A 17116-nucleotide genomic window follows, 5' to 3' on the forward strand; every position below is an offset into this window, starting at 1 on the left:
CGTTGTAATTTTTTTGTGTGAATTTATTCTCCCACACTGTCTTGCGTATAACAGGTACTAGCACCATGGAGTCCTCACTTATCTTTTCTAAGTACTGGCCTACTTCTTTCAGGACACCTCAATCCAATTGCTGGACTTCTGTAAATGCACCAACCTGGTCAGACAACAGTTTAATTATTTCTGCATGTTAGCAGTTTGTGTCTTGGTGCAAAGCTGTAGCTTGAATCAATGCTTACATTACACCCATTATTTTACAGTCTGATTAGATTGTTGCCTGTATTGTCCACCATATGTGATAGGAGGAATCACCTTTCCTAGGGTAAAGGGACATGCAAACTGCAGGAGGATGCATTAACAGGCTTAAGACAGCAGGCACTTTTCCAACTGACATGTTTATTGAAAAAAGTTTGCAGGCTAAACAAAAAGAAAAAAGAAAATGAATCCCAGCATATCAGGCCCTAGCCAAACAGATATGGGAACCTCACTAATCTTTGTGGGCTAGACACAGCCAACCACAAAACACTGGTTGTGCCCCAGTTCAGAACCCCATGTTTGCTACAGATCTTCCCTTTTATCTAATTTGCAGCAGTGATTAGAGGCCAGTGGGTACAAAACCCATCCTGAAGCATAAGTGGCATAACATGAAGCAAACACAAACACTTTACATAATTACCTACCCTCATTCCTCATATACATATATACATGACAAAAAGGAGGAGAAGTATACCTTCCCTCCCCTCAATGATCTCTCCTTTCATGCAATATATATATATATATATATATATATATATATATATATATATATCTCAAATTCTAGGGAGAATAATGTGTAATTTAACCGCGTGTTTTCACAGTATGCCAACACGACACCTGCAATTTTACTATAATAACACCATTTGGAAATACAGAATAAAACTGTTTACATTCTAAAAGAGATGCCTACTGGGCAATATCATTACATTATTACTCAAATGTATTCTAGTTTAGTATAACATCTCCAGGGAATATTTCACACTGCGGGCAGTAAAGACATGTGTTCATCCCTAGAAATTAGAAAGTGATCCATTTCAGAACAGAAATGCAGTATGAAGTAGAAATGTTACTTGCTTTTATCCATAAATTCTAGACATGATTAAAACCTAAACATATATACAAGAAAAAGATTGCTTCTCTAAATAAACAATATTTGACTTATACTTATCTATTCACAGGTTTATGATAAAACATTTCATTTTCATTCTTTTCCTGAGGATACTGGAAAGTCTTACATTACAGTATTCCTTTCAACAGCCAGGCATGTACATTTTGAATAATGTAAATGATTATAAATATTATCTCTTTTTGTGGAAAACTTAAGTTGAAGGAGTGCTTTGCCTTCCAGCTGCTCCCCACTGTGGCAAAGGGACCTACCGATGCACTGATACCAGCATTTTAAACTTTTTGATGCAAATTATATTTAAGCTGCTCAATATGAGAATTAAAGAGTCAAGACAGGGATTTCCCTGTGTAACTTCACAAGTAGGGTAACTTAACTATAGCTTAACTAGTTACACTTATCTACAGTACTCTTGGAGTAACAATTAGAATGAAAACTCATGTTAAATGTACTCAACTAAAGTGTGCATAAAGTAAGATGTCTAAGTATATACTGTATCTTTAAAACAGGCCAATTGAACCTATTTTAAAAGCATACACATTTGTGCCAAATAAAAAACTGTAAGTTTACACGATAGTAGTCATACACTTAACAAAATAACATGAATGTTGCCTTATTGTTAACTCAGTACTTCTTTTTGTTCTCAGTATCAGATATCAAGATAACGTGTCCTCAGTATCAGATAACTTTTCACAATGTATATGCAATTAATACGTATAACTAAATAAATAAATGTGACTCTATAAAAATACAACTATTTGTATTAAACATTTCAATATGTAAAATAAAAATAAAAATAATATTTCATGACTGGGGACCATCTCCTACTCTATTTGCCTTCCTACTCTATTTGCACTAGAGGGGTCAGAAGCAGGACAAAGGAGGTCCTAATTTCCATACATTCCCCAGGTTGGAATAAGGAGTTTGAGAGGATGTGAGAGGATCAGGAGAAGTCCTGGAGTTCAGCATGGACAGAGGCGACAAAGTAACTAGACAGCAGGAGGTCTTGGGAAGAGGAAATAAAATGGTTTGGTTGGTATTTTCAAATAAAGTTGGTGATGTAATTTATCTCTCAGTATGGCGAGGCCCTAGAAAAAGCCTGCCCATACAGCAAGGGAATTATATAATGCACCTTAGATCTGTCAGAATGTAAATTCTCTGATTGGAATTTGACTTAAGTCTAACACTAATTCAAAAAGCCATAAGGGCACCTCATTGGGTTGTAAGACCATATAAGCTGGTCAATATTTCTGTAGATCAGCCTTTCTCAACCTTTTCAATATGAAGTAACCCTTGAATTTACTTTCAGGTCTCTGGGAACCACTGCTAAAATTACTATAGCTACAACTCATGATACATTACTGTGATGGTCAGTGGGAATAATGTTCCTCTTACAGACAGCTAAAAGGATAAACGGTGTCAGTAGAAACTTATCTGAGAGGCAGAAATTGCTCATTGCTCAAGAAACCCCTAGCAACCTCTGGAGGAACCATAGGGTTGCATGGAACCCTGGTTGAGAAACCCTGGTGTAGACCATCTGTGTCTCAAACGATAGACAAGGGCTCTTCTAAATTTAGGAACTCCTGTGAGGTGGCACTGTAAGTACTTTCTAATATTATACTCCAAGGTTGTCATTTGGATTATTTCGTCCCATTCTTGTGATTGGTGAGTCACTAAAATTCCATGTTATATATATTAAAAGCAAATGATCTGCGTATATACAAAAATAGATTTCACTTATTTATCTTGAAAAATAAAACTATCTTGACTGGATCACAGTAAATAAAGTGTTAGTTCATTTAATTCTATAGTCATTCAAAAGATGGATAAATATCATTACTATTATTTCATAAAACTGAGACTGTAACTAAGATATTTTAATTTAAAATGTTTTATTTATTCATAGCCTATACATTTCCAACTTCTGTCAAATATGCTAACATTCACTGGTAATATGAAAGGTACAATAATAATAAGTTGTTAACAGCTATTAGCTATTTTAACATTTGAGATGACATTAGAACATTTCACAGGAAAGCCTATTAAATGCAGATGGGTTGAGTCCAATGCTGACGATCAGTATATTTCACTAAATGCCAAAAGCTACTACAAAACTATACCAAAAGCCACAATTTTTCCATAGTAAAAAGCAATTATATATATATATATATATATATATATCTATATATACACACATACACACAGTTTTTCCATAAGTGAGACCCCTCAACCCTTACTCCTCACATTTTTGGAAATATTTTATTATAACTCTTCATGTGACAACACTGAAGAAATTACACTTTGCTACAATGTAAAGTAGTGAGTGTACAGTTTGTATAACAGTGTAAATTTGCTGTCCCCTCAAAATAACTCAACACACAGCACTTAATGTCTACACTGCTGGCAATCAAAGTTAGTACATCCCTAAGTGAAAATATCAAGCCATTTTCCTTTCCTGGTGTCATGTGACTCATTAATTTTACAAGGTCTCAGGTGCGAATGGCGAGCTGGTGTGTTAAATTTGGTATTGTCACTCTCACTCACTCATACTGGTCACTGGAAGTTCAATATGGCACCTCATGGCAAAGAACTCTCTGAGGATCTGAAAAAGAGAATTGTTGCTCTACATAAATAGGGCCTAGGCTATAAGAAGATTCCCAAGACCCTGAAACTAAGCTGAAGCCAAGACCATACAGTGGTTTAACAGGACAGGTTCAACTCAGAACAGGCTTGGCCATGGTCAACCAAAGAAGTTGAGTGCATGATATCTTTGGGAAGTAGACGTATGAGTGCTGCCAGCATTGCTGCAGAGGTTGAAGGGGTGAGGGGTTATCCTGTCAGTGATCAGGCCATATTCCGCACACTTCATCAAATTGGTCTGCATGGCTGTCATCCCAGAAGGAAGCCTCTTATAAAGATGATGCACAAGAAAGCTCGCAAACAGTTTGCTGAAGACAAGAAAACTAAGGACATGGATTACTGGAACCATGTCCTGTGGTCTGATGAGACCAAGATAGACGTATTTGGTTCAGATGGTGTCAAGTGTGTGGGGGCAACTAGGTGAGGAGTACAAAGACAAGTGTGTCTTGATTACAGTCAAGCATGATGGTGGGAGTGTCATGGTCTAGGCTGCATGGGTGCTGCTGGCACTGGGTAACTACAGTTCATTAAGGGAACCATGAATGCCAACATGTACTGTGAAATACTAAAGCAGACCATGATCCCCTCCCTTCAGAGACTGGGCTGCAGGGCAGTATTTCAACATGATAATGACCCCAAACACACCTTCAAGACAACCACTGCCTTGCTAAAGAAGCTGAGGGTAAAGGTGATGGACTGGCCGAGCATGTCTCCAGACCTAAACCCTATTGAGCATCTGTGGGGTATCCTCAAACACGGGGTGAAGGAGCACAAGGTCTCTAACATCCACCAGATCCGTGATGTCGTCGTGAAGGAGTGGTAGAGGACTCCAGTGGAAACCTGTGAAGCTCTGGTGATCTCCATGCCCAAGAGGGTTAAATCACTGCTGGAAAATAATGGTGGCCACACACAATATTTACACTTTGGGCCCAATTCGGAAATTTTCACTTAGGGGTGTACTCACATTTCTTGCCAGCAGTGTAGACATTAATGGATGTGTGTTAAATTATTTTGAGGGGACAGCAAATTTACACAGTTATAAAAGCTGTACACTAACTACTTTACATTGTAGCAAAGTGCCATTTATTCAGTGTTGTCACATGAAAAGAGATAACAAAATATTTACAAAAATGTGAGGGGTGTACTCACTTTTGTGAGATGCTGTGTATAGCTAAACATATATCAGCTTTTGTTGACTTAATGCAATCAGACACCATTTTTTGCATCATTACAAAGTGTTATTTTGAAACTAACTTTTACACTAAACTTACTATGAAATTACAATTACCTTTGACTTGTCTCTCATTGAGCCTTTTCCCAAAATGGACATTTTTGCACTAGTTTCCTCTTGTAATCGCTTTAAGGAGTTTCCTCTTGGTCCAAGTAACTTGCCCACAAAATTAAACTGAAAATCAAAGATTATTGTATTTAGTTTTGTTTGTTAACAATGCACTCCTATAAAGATAGCTTTTAATGCATTAAATATTGAACAAATACATTGTCTAAGTTCTCAAAGCACTTCAAATATGTGTCTAGTAGTGATTGAAGTAACTGGAAAACACCATGGCTTTGATATTAGGATATGATATTAACAAATGGTCTTTTTACAATGTGTAGTATGCAAACCACAAGAATGACATACATCCTCATTTCACATATGGTATTGGTAATTTACATTGACATTAAAGAAGATTTTCAGGCCAGTTGCACAATTTAGTGATAATCAAAAGAATAAAGCTTTTTTTTTTTAACCTGCTTTTTGCAAGAGACATAAAGCTCTGTGATGTTTTGGTGCAGTGGGTTCAATTGTTTCAAATTACATGTTCGTGACTGCACACTAAATACATGCCTGAAAATTGCATTTGACAGTGAACCTTCCACACATTTCCTTTATCAGAAATGTGCCCTCAGCTGCAGAAAAGCAGATTGTAACTGCTGCTTTGGATACTGCATGAAGTTCACACATAGCATATATAGTTTGATATTATGTAAATGTGTCAGTATGGAGTTTTTTAGGTGATATACACAGAACACCCTATCCTGCCAAAGTATAACTAAAAACCACAGGGTCATAATGCATTTTTTCTTCTGATACATGCTAAAACTGTAAATAACACAATAGAGAAGAAGAGTGAACAGAAAATAAAATGTCTTATGATCTACAGAATGTAACGGGACATAAAACATAGGGTGTAACTATCATGGTTGGGTTTCTTACACTGTTTGGCCAAAGACTATTTGTGTCTTGCCTATTTTCCTGAAATAAAATGTGCATTATATTTAAACTTGAATTCAGGTTTGTATTGCTATCTGTTTCCCCAGTGAGGATATTTTCTTTCCCTGTTCATCCCGGGGATAATTGTCACTGAGACCAAATCCAATGGAAAATCCAAAATTTTTGTGTTTTCACCAGAACTAGAGAGGAAAGAAAGGACACCAGGTCTAGTGACAGTTGCCTAAGAGAGGAATTCCTTTCATGTAATGGAGATTTACTCTTACTATCTGTTGCTTCTCCATGAAAAGAAGTAAAAATCTCCTCAAAGTGGTACCGGCAACAAAAAATTAATTGACAGGGGTAGTAATCCTTCCACACTCTGTCCAAAAAAAAACCTCTTAAGTTGTGTCAAGATGTAGCTTGTCCTAAACATAAAGTTTTACCATGTAAATGCAATTTGCAAAGTGTGACCCATAGCAAACATATTTCTTCTTAATGTAGAACCAGGCCTCCCATTAAAATAATATGCTGCAGTACTTAACTATAAGGCATTCCTACAACTACCTGTTGGTCCTGCCTGGTGAAGTCCACCACCTGTGATGGTGTGGCATTGATCCTCCATTGCTCCTGAATTCAGAGCACAATTGCTACTCTCATATACATGTAGGTTGTGCTTGCTTGTACTACAGTGGGATCTGGGATGAGAAGATGTTGCAGGGTAAATGGCTGTCAACATTGCCACTGCCGATTCACCAGCCTTGTCAATCAGAGCGTGGCAAAACCTAGTCCTGCCTGATGCCTTTTGGATTAACAGCTATAAAAACCCTCCCACTGTGACCTGCCTTGTCTGGGAGAGGGAGCATGTGAGACATAAATGAAGAAAGATCTGGGTCGACAAAGCAAAGGTAAAGGAAGTTTATTGTTTACCTTATGAGACTTGTGAATCAAATAGTAACTGGATTTGGTACTTTGTTGATTGTCATAAAGGAACCTTTAGTTCCGCTGATCTAACCCCCACAATGTTTTGCTACTATGATCATCTGCACTTTGTATCAGCATTACTATATTTGATAAGTGTAATGCTTAATTTTTGTCACAAAAAAATCAGTGAGAAGTTGAAATAAAAAAATAAATAAAACAAAGATTTTTCTAATATACTCTAAGCATCTAAATGAAATTATTTAAATGCACAGTAGTGATCAATATCTACACAGCACCCCTCTCCCCTGAAAACAATGGTAGCTTTGCCCTTGAACACCAACAATAAACCTATGACATCTTCCAGATGAATAAGAAGAAGAATAGAAGACTGACTCATCATCTACAAAGTACATTAGAAAACTTAGAAGCACAATGCATTTCTCTGATATCTAGTGCATATAATCTCTGTTCAGTGTTCCAGCTGTTCTCAGAACTTCTTGTAATTGTAAAACCCAACTAAAGTAATGGGAAACTATTATAAGTATAAGGGATTACAGTGCGAGTTTACATGCATGCAGTGGCGTAACTAGATCCTTCAGGACCCCGATGCAAGAAACCATGAAGGGCCCCCCTGAACCCCAGCCAGGGCCCTTCCCTCCGAGTTCGGTGGTGGAACTCCAGGGTGTGGTCACAAGTATGACCTTTGTGAGCCCTGTAGTTCCACCACTGGCATCAGTAGTTTTTTTTTTATTAGTTTTTTTTTTAATTTTTAGATGCCCCATTGGGGGACTGTCCCTAGACAGGATGGGGTCCCCGTCCCCAGAAGAGATGAGGTCCTTTTCTCCAGGGCAGATGAAGTTACTGCTCCCAGGTGAGAAGGGGTCCCTGTCCCCAAGGGAGACGGGGGTCCCTGTCCCCACGTGAGAAGGGGCCCCTTTCCCCAGGGGGAGATGGAGGGGGTATGTAATAGTGTGTGGGGGATGGGGTCCTCTCACTCACCATGACCAAGCTGAAGGCCACGCACTCATCCATGTTGGCCTGGGCTCCATCCAGTGTGCTGGACGGGTGATCAGCATATCTCCCAGAAAGACCTTTCATCATCTGTGTATGGTGGGGGAGGAGGGGGGCTGGCAAACAAGCCTGCAGTGTCCTCCGGGGAGCCGGCTCTCATAGGGCTGCAGTGCATCTGTGTGCTTAAAGTTGGTTTACCCGGGAGAAGTATGCAGTGCAGTGTCGGCCGGACTCGGGGGGGGGGGGCGACTCTGGCTGGGGAGAACAGACATTGGACTTAGCGGCAATCCATGGAGCAGGAGAGGGGTACTCTGAGGAGCCGGCTGAGGACACAGGTCATGCGGGGAATGCACAACTAAAGAGCAGCCAGTGCGATAGTCGAGCATGGAGATCTGCTAGTCACCCTCCACCTCCAGCTACCCGTGTGCATGGTGCACTGGTACCCCTAGCTGCCTATGCTGCTGCCGGTCATATGTAGAGGGGGCTGCATGGGCCCCCTGCAGCACAGGGCCCAGTTGCGGTCGCGACTGCTGCACCCCCTATAGTTACGCCCCTGCATGCATGTGACATTTCTAATTTCATTGGATCATGTTTTAGTGTTTTTAGTTTCTTTGGTCACCAATGAGGTGTCACTTATTCTTAACTTCTCTAATGGAAACGTTATCACTGAAAACAAAGATGAATTTCCAACTTCAATGTGTTGCACACATAAAAAGTTAACACCTACATAAAGCCATCCATGTGTAGCATGCTCAGTTACCCAGAAACCCAAATAGATGTAGGCAGATATTGCTTGGGGGCAAATCAAGGACCGTTTTGTTTCATTTTATATTGCATTCCACCTAAGGCTGTACTGTATACATTATAATATAAATATAATATATATTATAAATAATAATATACACACTTTTATTGCAAGTGGTTTAGACATTAATGGCTGTGTGTTGAGTTATGTTGAGAGGACAGAAAATGTACACTGCTATACAAGCTGTTCACTCACTACTTTACATTGTAGCAAATTGTCAGTTCTTCAGTGTTGTCACATGAAAAGATATAATAAAATATTTATGTAAATGTGAGGTTTTTTCCCACTTTTGTGAGATACTGTTGTGACGAACGCGGGTGTCAGATCCCTGCCCTCCTCGCTAACTAGCGACAAAGGACCGGCCGACCTCACACTACGCTGTCACTTACGTAACAATGCCACACTCAGCTGCACCCAGCACAAAGATTTTCCAGCTTGCGAGACCACAATCTAGGTGCAGGCAGCCTGAGAGTGATTGTCACTGGGCTAATTACACAATTAACCCTTTAACTGCCACCACCCCCGTTTAAAAGACAGAGCCGGGGGGACTCGTAATTTTAGCAATACCAATTATAAGTTTAGAATAAGCGCCTGCAACACACACTGCCACCACAGACAGGTCTGCTCAGTGCCTTACTCTACCACAGTAGCACCCTTTTAAGAGACAGGTTCGTTTATAGTTTGCATCAAGAGCTTTAAAGACAAGGTTAACACTTTTCAACATAAGGGTTTATTATGAAAAGGTCAAGGTTGGTGGGAATAAAACATTTACAGAAAAAGGATGTTTCAAAAAATAAAGACAGTATACAGCCACAAAGAAATAAGGTAGAATTGAGAAGGAAGAATACTTGCAATTAATGTCAGAGGGTTGATCAGAGTTCGATCGATGAGCAAAGGTAATCGGTTCTCAAACTTGGCAGATGTTCCTGCTTGGATGGTAAAAGGAGAACTGACCATTGCCTTGGCCTCTCCTCTTTTCTGTCAAATCAACGGGGGTGTTGACAGCGACCAGTGACCAATCGTCTGGTCATCTTGTTTAGGGGTTGGTTGCTGGGAGGTGTCTACACTCATGACCCTGTCCCAGGTACACTTTGTGATACATATTCATATCTCTGCCTCTCTACTGTTTATAGACTGCAGATATCCATTTTAGTGATCAGCATGATATTTGCTTCAAAACAAGTCCACACATGACAGGTTTCCCATTTCAGGTTTACCTAGGAGGAGTAAGGGGTCCCAGTGGCTTCCCATATGACCTGACATAGGGGTGTCTAGACTTTAAATGTTAGAAATTGTCTGAGGAAACTAAATATATCCATATTATGGCTGTGCTATGATTGCTTTGAAAGTTATAAAAAATGTTGAAGTTTCAAAACTTTACTAATCTGTCTGCAGTCTATGTAGTATGAGGATTTTACGACGGGTATCTGTTGGTTCTCTGAATGGAGAGGGTGACAGTTTTACGCCAGGCCCGAATATCTTGCCAGGCAACATGAGCCTTGTTTATTGACCCAGCCTGGTTCTGCTTCCTTTGCTGAGATAACCTTTCTTTCCTTTTGAAGATTTTAAAAGCTTTGGAATTCCTAAGACAGGGAGGGGTAAGTTCAGATTCTTCTGTAAGTTTACAATGTAGCCAAGCTGTCATGGCTGCGTTACACACAAAATGGCAACTAGTTACATCTCCTGTCCTGGACGTGATATCGTTACAACTGTATATAGTATATTTTATACAATCTATTTTGATCATGTTAATATACTTTCCATTTCCCTTTTCTGCAGTCAGGTATGATTTTTCAAACAAATGTGTGCTTTCCCTTCCCTAGGTCCTCCTGGGGGAATATATAAGTGCTCTCTGTGGTCCTCTACTTCACCTCCCCACATAAACTTTTATGTCACTGCAGTGGGAGGAGCAAGGGGAAATACTACAAAGTGTCACTTGAATGACAGCTCTGAGTCTGGCGCATCACTTCAAAGATGCTCAGAGCTTTTGAATGTATACACAAGATAGTCTTTTATTGTTAAATAACATACCTAAAATATGTTACATGCACATATGCACAGGGGATTGGAGTTTCATTTAGAAATCTCTACAATTATTAGCACCTTATTTTACAAGGTCCACCAAGATAGTGAGATGGTATGCCACCAGCTTAGACTGTGTCAGGAGATATCAACAGAAAAATGTTTAAAGATATTGAAGAAGCAGAGTGAGAAAATGGCTAGGAAAGTTTAAGCATGGGACTTCAAAGCTAACATGCACTTTCCTCATTCATAGCGATGACAACAGGTTTGCTTTGGTCCCCACCTCGCAAGAAGCATATATCTTTTCTTCACTTCCCTGTTACTCTGTCCAGCACCAGGAGATAATGGAAATATCCAGCAATCCTAGCTATGGAGAAGCACAATACTTGCTACATGTAACATTTCTGCACCATGGATGGTATCTAACACAGGATGTGCCTTACTATTGATGGCTGAATGGAGCAATGGCAGAGTAGAACAAAAGTAAATGTATGCTGTTTGGGAGCAATAAATTAAAGTAAACCTTTTGCTCTGCCCTACATGGCGAATCAGACATTTATTTTAAAATGCCAGACTATGGTAACAAAAAACAGAGCTAATCTAGACAGACAATTTCCACTCTCCTACCCAAAATCCTTGGGACATGTTCTCATTTAAGAAATGCAAACAGATATGCAAAACATTTTTCTAAAATAGAAAATTAACATTGTGCTAAGCTCTGTATTTACATTTTCCCCAGAAGAAAAATACATTTTACTTAGAATAAAATAAATAAATAAAGTAATTAGGAAACGCTATCACAACACCTTTCCATTATCCTGGCCTTGGGCCACTGCAGAACATGTATTTACAATACAGAAATGAAGTCAAAGTCTGTGCCTAACATAACAAGTGGATGGATTAAAGTTTTAAAAGGCTTCATTTTTAATGAAATGAGACAAAAACATAACACATAAAAGTAAGGCCTGTGGTTCATGGCATGAGGTTATCTTATTATGAATGGTTTGTACATTAAGAACCACAGAAAAAACTAAAGTAAAAGCCATGACACTGTTTAGAAAGGCTCTGAATAAATGCAATATTGGTGAGATATTACATGAGCAAAAAAGGTGAGGAAGACTAAAGAGGAACTAAGCAGAAGAGACTTTTCAGTAGCACGCACACAGTTAATTATTTATACACCTGCTAGGAACAATGGTAGATTATAATGGAAGTTTCAGGCTTACTTCTGCAGTTCCACTGAAGACAACAGCACAGTGTATGACTGTAGTAGTTTTACCTTTTGTTTTTTTGTGATTTTGTAGGAAACAATTGGCTGTAGTCAGTCTGTGTCTCTCTCAGTGGTCTCTAAGCATTGATTGTACAGTCTCAGCAATTTTGCTGTTTGATCAGTCTCCAGCGGGGTGTGCTGGAGAAGTGTCTCTCTATGTTATGTTTAGTGACTCAGCCAATCAGTGGGCTTGGGGGGGGTTTGGGAAGCTGGAAGTATTTAAGTACAAATTACAACACAAATTAAGATTCAACATATGTATTTTTGTATACATATACGTCTTTTTATATTTAGCCTCAATTTTTTTTATCTACTATGTTGGTGTAATGTACCTGGTGATCCTGTCAGTTTGGTTGCTGTCTCACACTTACTCCATGTTGGTATAGTCAGCTTGAATCCCTGAGATAGAAGCTGGAACTTAGAGATGCACACTGTGCCTATATCTACCATGGTCAGTTGTTTGGCTCTGCCCCCAGCCTGCCCACTGTGTGACATAAGCCCATCCAACCACTGGGTGCCGTAGCCCGGTCACTGCTCACCTACCCACTGTATATGACTTAAGTCACAGGCAGGTAATGTACGTTCCTGCTGTGTGCTTGGGTAAGTTCAACACCTTAGTAAACAGATATGCCCCAATCTGTAGTCAAGAGGAATTTGAAAAAGCTGTGTGCTAATGTGATTGCTAAATAGAGGATAAAAAAAGAAAAATAACTACATTTTCTAATCAAAATAAATGTCATTTGACCCATATAGTACTATGTATTTAGGTGAAAAAAACAGAGACGTTTTACCAGAAATTCAGAACCCAAACAATAAGCAGTCAAATAAAGCATATTGGCACCAAGGCACTCCTGGGGTAGTATGCACTGTATTGTATCTCGGTTTCTCGCAAACCCAGAGGAATCAGATCAGAGAGTAACCAGTATGGGAAATAAAGCAGGGGAACTCCAAAGTGTAGCATGCAAATTATACCATTTATAAAAGAGAGGCATTCCCATATAGATGTAAAATAAACAGCATATCAGCAAAACAATTTACAACAATATACTGCTGCTCGATTGAGCAGACATGATGACATCACAGCTAATCTCCATTTGCCACATTTTGTCACAACAGATGACATAAAATGATATGCCGGATGTATACGTTTGATACCATAGAAAAGCCTGGGGAAATTAAGGCTATGAGTTGTGATGGGTGCACTTGTTAAGTTTATAGGACTGCATGGTAAGGTGTGCTGAGTTTTTTGGGTTAGATTGTGAGGTGACCCCCTCCATAAACGTGCTGTACATACTCCAGACTGCCACATTCTGTACACTGTGCAGGGGGTTATATACTCCATACTACTCAACCTACACCATAATTGTACTCTAAACTATAAAAGTCATACAATCGTCATAGTATTGTCCCATTAATAGACAGAAGTGTGTTGTACCACTAGGACTTACAAATTGTATTCAGTTCTACAAACAGGCACACTTTTGCTAACAAGTTATTGTTAAAGCACAGCTTTACCCAAAATACAATTCTCTTTTGTTTTTTGAAGTGGGTCAAATCTCAAATGGATCTTCTCTAGGAGCCTAATCTAGAGTTCTGCTAACCAGTGTGGTTGTAACCTGATGAGATCCTAGCTGAGAAGCCTGGCTACTTTTTGTCTATATTTAATGTTTTCCCACATAGGGTACATTAGAAATTACTGTACCCTCCGCTGTACACAGGAGTGTAGTGATCTCCCTGTCATGCTCTCGGACATAATAGATGATTAAGTATTCCCTACTACACTGACAAAAGATTTTACAACACACTGTTCCGTTCTTTTCCCAGTCTCAGTAAGTCTATGTATTCAATATATCTCAGAACCAAATATGTTGTGCCATATTAGGCCATAAACTATGAAACATGTTTCCCTTTGCACTTGTAAAAGGTTTTAAAGTGCCGTGGCATGAAATGCCAAATGACATGCTTTGGAGGCAATCAATACTTCTTCCATTTGCTACTAAGAAAAGAACATGCCGATCTGTCATTTTGTGGCTTGTTGATATGTATGTTGTGTATATGCTTTTAAAATGATTTTCATCTCTCAGACCTATACAGCAATATCTTGCGTTTTACTGTAAGCAGATTGCAATCCCAAATGACTTGCAAAATACAAGCAATCAATGTGAGAGCTTCTGCTAGCAGAATGGACTATATCACACCAAATATGAAAAGAAATGTAAATAAAGAGTTACAGAGAGCAATCTAAAATGAATAACGTTATCGAATAAGCTGACATCAAGGCAATCTAGCTACAAATGTTGTATTTTACAAAAGTATTTTTACTTTATCTATGTACAAAACACTAAAGTTAGAAAGTTGGGATCATAAAAGTCCTTTTTTGATCAGTAATATAAATTCTAACTTACTGTCAAACAACTCTGTTAAAAAGTAAAAGTAAGTTCGACCTGAACATCAAGTGTTCGTTCGCAAATGAACCAAACATATGGGGTGTTTGTGGCAAATTCAAGCACCCCATAAAGCACTGTGAGATCATTGATGGCTGCTGATTGGCGAAAGCATGCGCCTGACCTGCATGCTTTGGCCAACCACAGCGTGATCTGCTGTGAGGCCACAATTGGCAAAAGGCAGGGTGCCTTTGGCCAATTACTGTTCAGGGGGCTAAGTCCACACCCTACATTATTATATAATGCTCCTCTCACACAGCAGGTTAGTGTATATATATATATATATATATATATATATATATATATATATATATATATATATTTATTTATTTATTGTAGTCAGCATAGACTATATATACAGTGCCGGCCTTTAAAATTAGCACTTTTGATTTTAAATGTTCATGTCCCATAGACTTTAATAGGGTTTGCATTTTGGCTAGAACTTTTTGCCTGTTCGCATGTTCTGGTGCGAACTGAACTGGGGAGTATTCAGCTCATCCCTATTGCTAACATGCTAATCAAAAATCCTCTATAAAATTCCCTGTAAATGGTATTATTGGTTGGGCAGTTGAATTTGGTAAACATGAGGAATCCGGGATAAAGTAGATTATCTCAGGCAGTGCTAAAGGGCTGTCCACACAACTACAGAACCAAAGTAGGCACTCTCTTTAGAGGTACCAAACATAAATGTCATAGATTTATGTGAACATTTTTTTGACTAAATAAATGGGAAAATATATATATACACAGTATTTATACTGTAATTAGGCTTATGACCAGCAGCTACAATACCTGTACAGGTAGATCTATTTATGTGTTGGTTTTAAATTCATAATACCTTTTCAATTATTATATTTATTTTTATTATATTTGGTTAATTTAATTGTACAGGTATATTGTATATTCTTTTTGCTGTGGATGCTCTACTGTAAACAAGAGATTTGGTGTTAATTCTGATTGACTGTGGTTTTTTCAGATAGATACATTGTTTATTTGCCCCATTCAATATATTCGCTAATATGGGGAATTTTAAGGGATCTGTGCTTAATGCACTTTTTTACTTGCACTGTAGGCACTAAGATGCAAGCCTATGTATTTATTAGGATAAGCTTAGTATACTGTAGATAAAGTATTTGAGAGTAGTGCTTATGCACACAAGGATCGTGCTCAGTACTGAGTTTTGCAGGTATGTAGGTAGGTTAGGTACAGCTGACACCTGCAAGCCCTTGGTGGGTTAGAGTTTGGGGGAGATTATGTACCCATAATTAAACATGGGTTAAATTGGTTGTAAATGATCATAACCTTATAAGACAATCCATTCCATTTAAAACAGAAATATAAGGCAAAACATTTGTGAATAAATAAAAAAAAAACATTATAAATAACTTCTTCCTCCTTTATTCTAAGTGATCACATTCACCCTATTCTCAGCTGCATAAGAGCTGGGGGAGGAGAAGCAGCCGTACACCGAGCTTCCCAGTGAAAGGCTGTGCAGGGAGGCATATCAGGACAAGCCTGATTATTGGAGGAGAGTAGGCTGAGTTCCTAGCATAGCTAGAGAACTCACCAAGGTGGGTTCTCCTGCTTAGTGTAGTCAGTTTTTAATAGTAAAGCAGAGGGTCTGGCAGGAACCCCAGGGATTTCACTCAAAGGTAGCAGTACAAAGAGAACAGGATACTGTTTCCTACAAGTACATGGCACAGCAGGCACATATCAGGAATGTGAAATGTTGGTCATACAACAGTGGTACCTAACACCATATAAAATCGCTAAATTCAATCCATCCACACCTGCAACGTCTTGGAGAAACTATTCACAGACGGGCACTATCCTTCATATCCTATGGAGTTGTGGGAAACTCTCAAGATTCTGGAAAGAAGTATTCACTATATTTCGTCAAATAACAGGTTTGCGGACCCAACCCTCTCCCTCCCTAGCAATTCTAAATGTAGGAATTGAGGAAATCCCAAAACTCCATAGGAACTTCTCCACCCACCTATTCCTAGCTTCCAAACTAGTAATACTAAGGCATTGGAGAGCTCAAGAACCACCCAAAGTAATAGAAATAATACGCACTCTTCATACGCATTATACATATGAAAGCATTTTGCAGGTATAGAAGGAAAACGCCATACATTCCAATCCCAATGGCAGAAATGGGAACACTGGTATAAAACACATAAAACTACCTATGATTGATTAATATTGACTATTACTGTTCACACTGGCACTAGTTTACCTCAACCTACCTAAACACCTCGGTTGATCCATAGTTTGCAAAGTAGTTCTGAAGTTCTTTAGTTTAGTTATGATTTATCAACTCCAGGTGAATATTGATTAATGGAGCATATTGATGAACCCCCATCATAGCATTACAACAGAACTTGCATTCTTGGCAATATGCCACCTCGGCAGTCACAGCTAGCTCCCAAAAGGGGTGACTGTCCCAGGGCAGCGGACTCGGACCCACATCCATTGCTTGAGACACAAAATGTACACCAATACTGTATGATCACATGACTCTGTTGAATGTATTTTCTTACGTATTGTTACTTGGAATTTACAACATGTTATTTGATATTCACCATGTAACTTGAAAAGTGAATAAATAATTATTTGAGGAATGTGAAAT

General features: G+C 38.8%; 1 protein-coding gene across 6 annotated transcripts in view; it reads right to left on the reverse strand.

Annotated features, from left to right (window-relative positions):
• KHDRBS2 (KH RNA binding domain containing, signal transduction associated 2) overlaps window positions 1-17116 on the reverse strand; it is a 525703-nt gene that overhangs the window by 357953 nt on the left and 150634 nt on the right. For all 6 annotated transcript variants that reach the window (XR_013276828.1, XR_013276827.1, XR_013276826.1 and 3 more), the window contains exon 3: window positions 5085-5201. Coding sequence is in view for 1 of the 6 variants with exons in the window: in XM_077487861.1 (XP_077343987.1) it covers window positions 5085-5201 (117 nt within the window). In the remaining 5 variants the exon portion in view is untranslated. The remainder of the gene's footprint in view (window positions 1-5084; window positions 5202-17116) is intronic.

The sequence above is a fragment of the Lithobates pipiens genome, unplaced genomic scaffold, assembly GCF_037356315.1.
Source record: "Lithobates pipiens isolate NorthernLeopardFrog02 unplaced genomic scaffold, aLitPip1_a1.2 Scaffold_18, whole genome shotgun sequence".
NCBI lineage: Eukaryota > Metazoa > Chordata > Amphibia > Anura > Ranidae > Lithobates > Lithobates pipiens.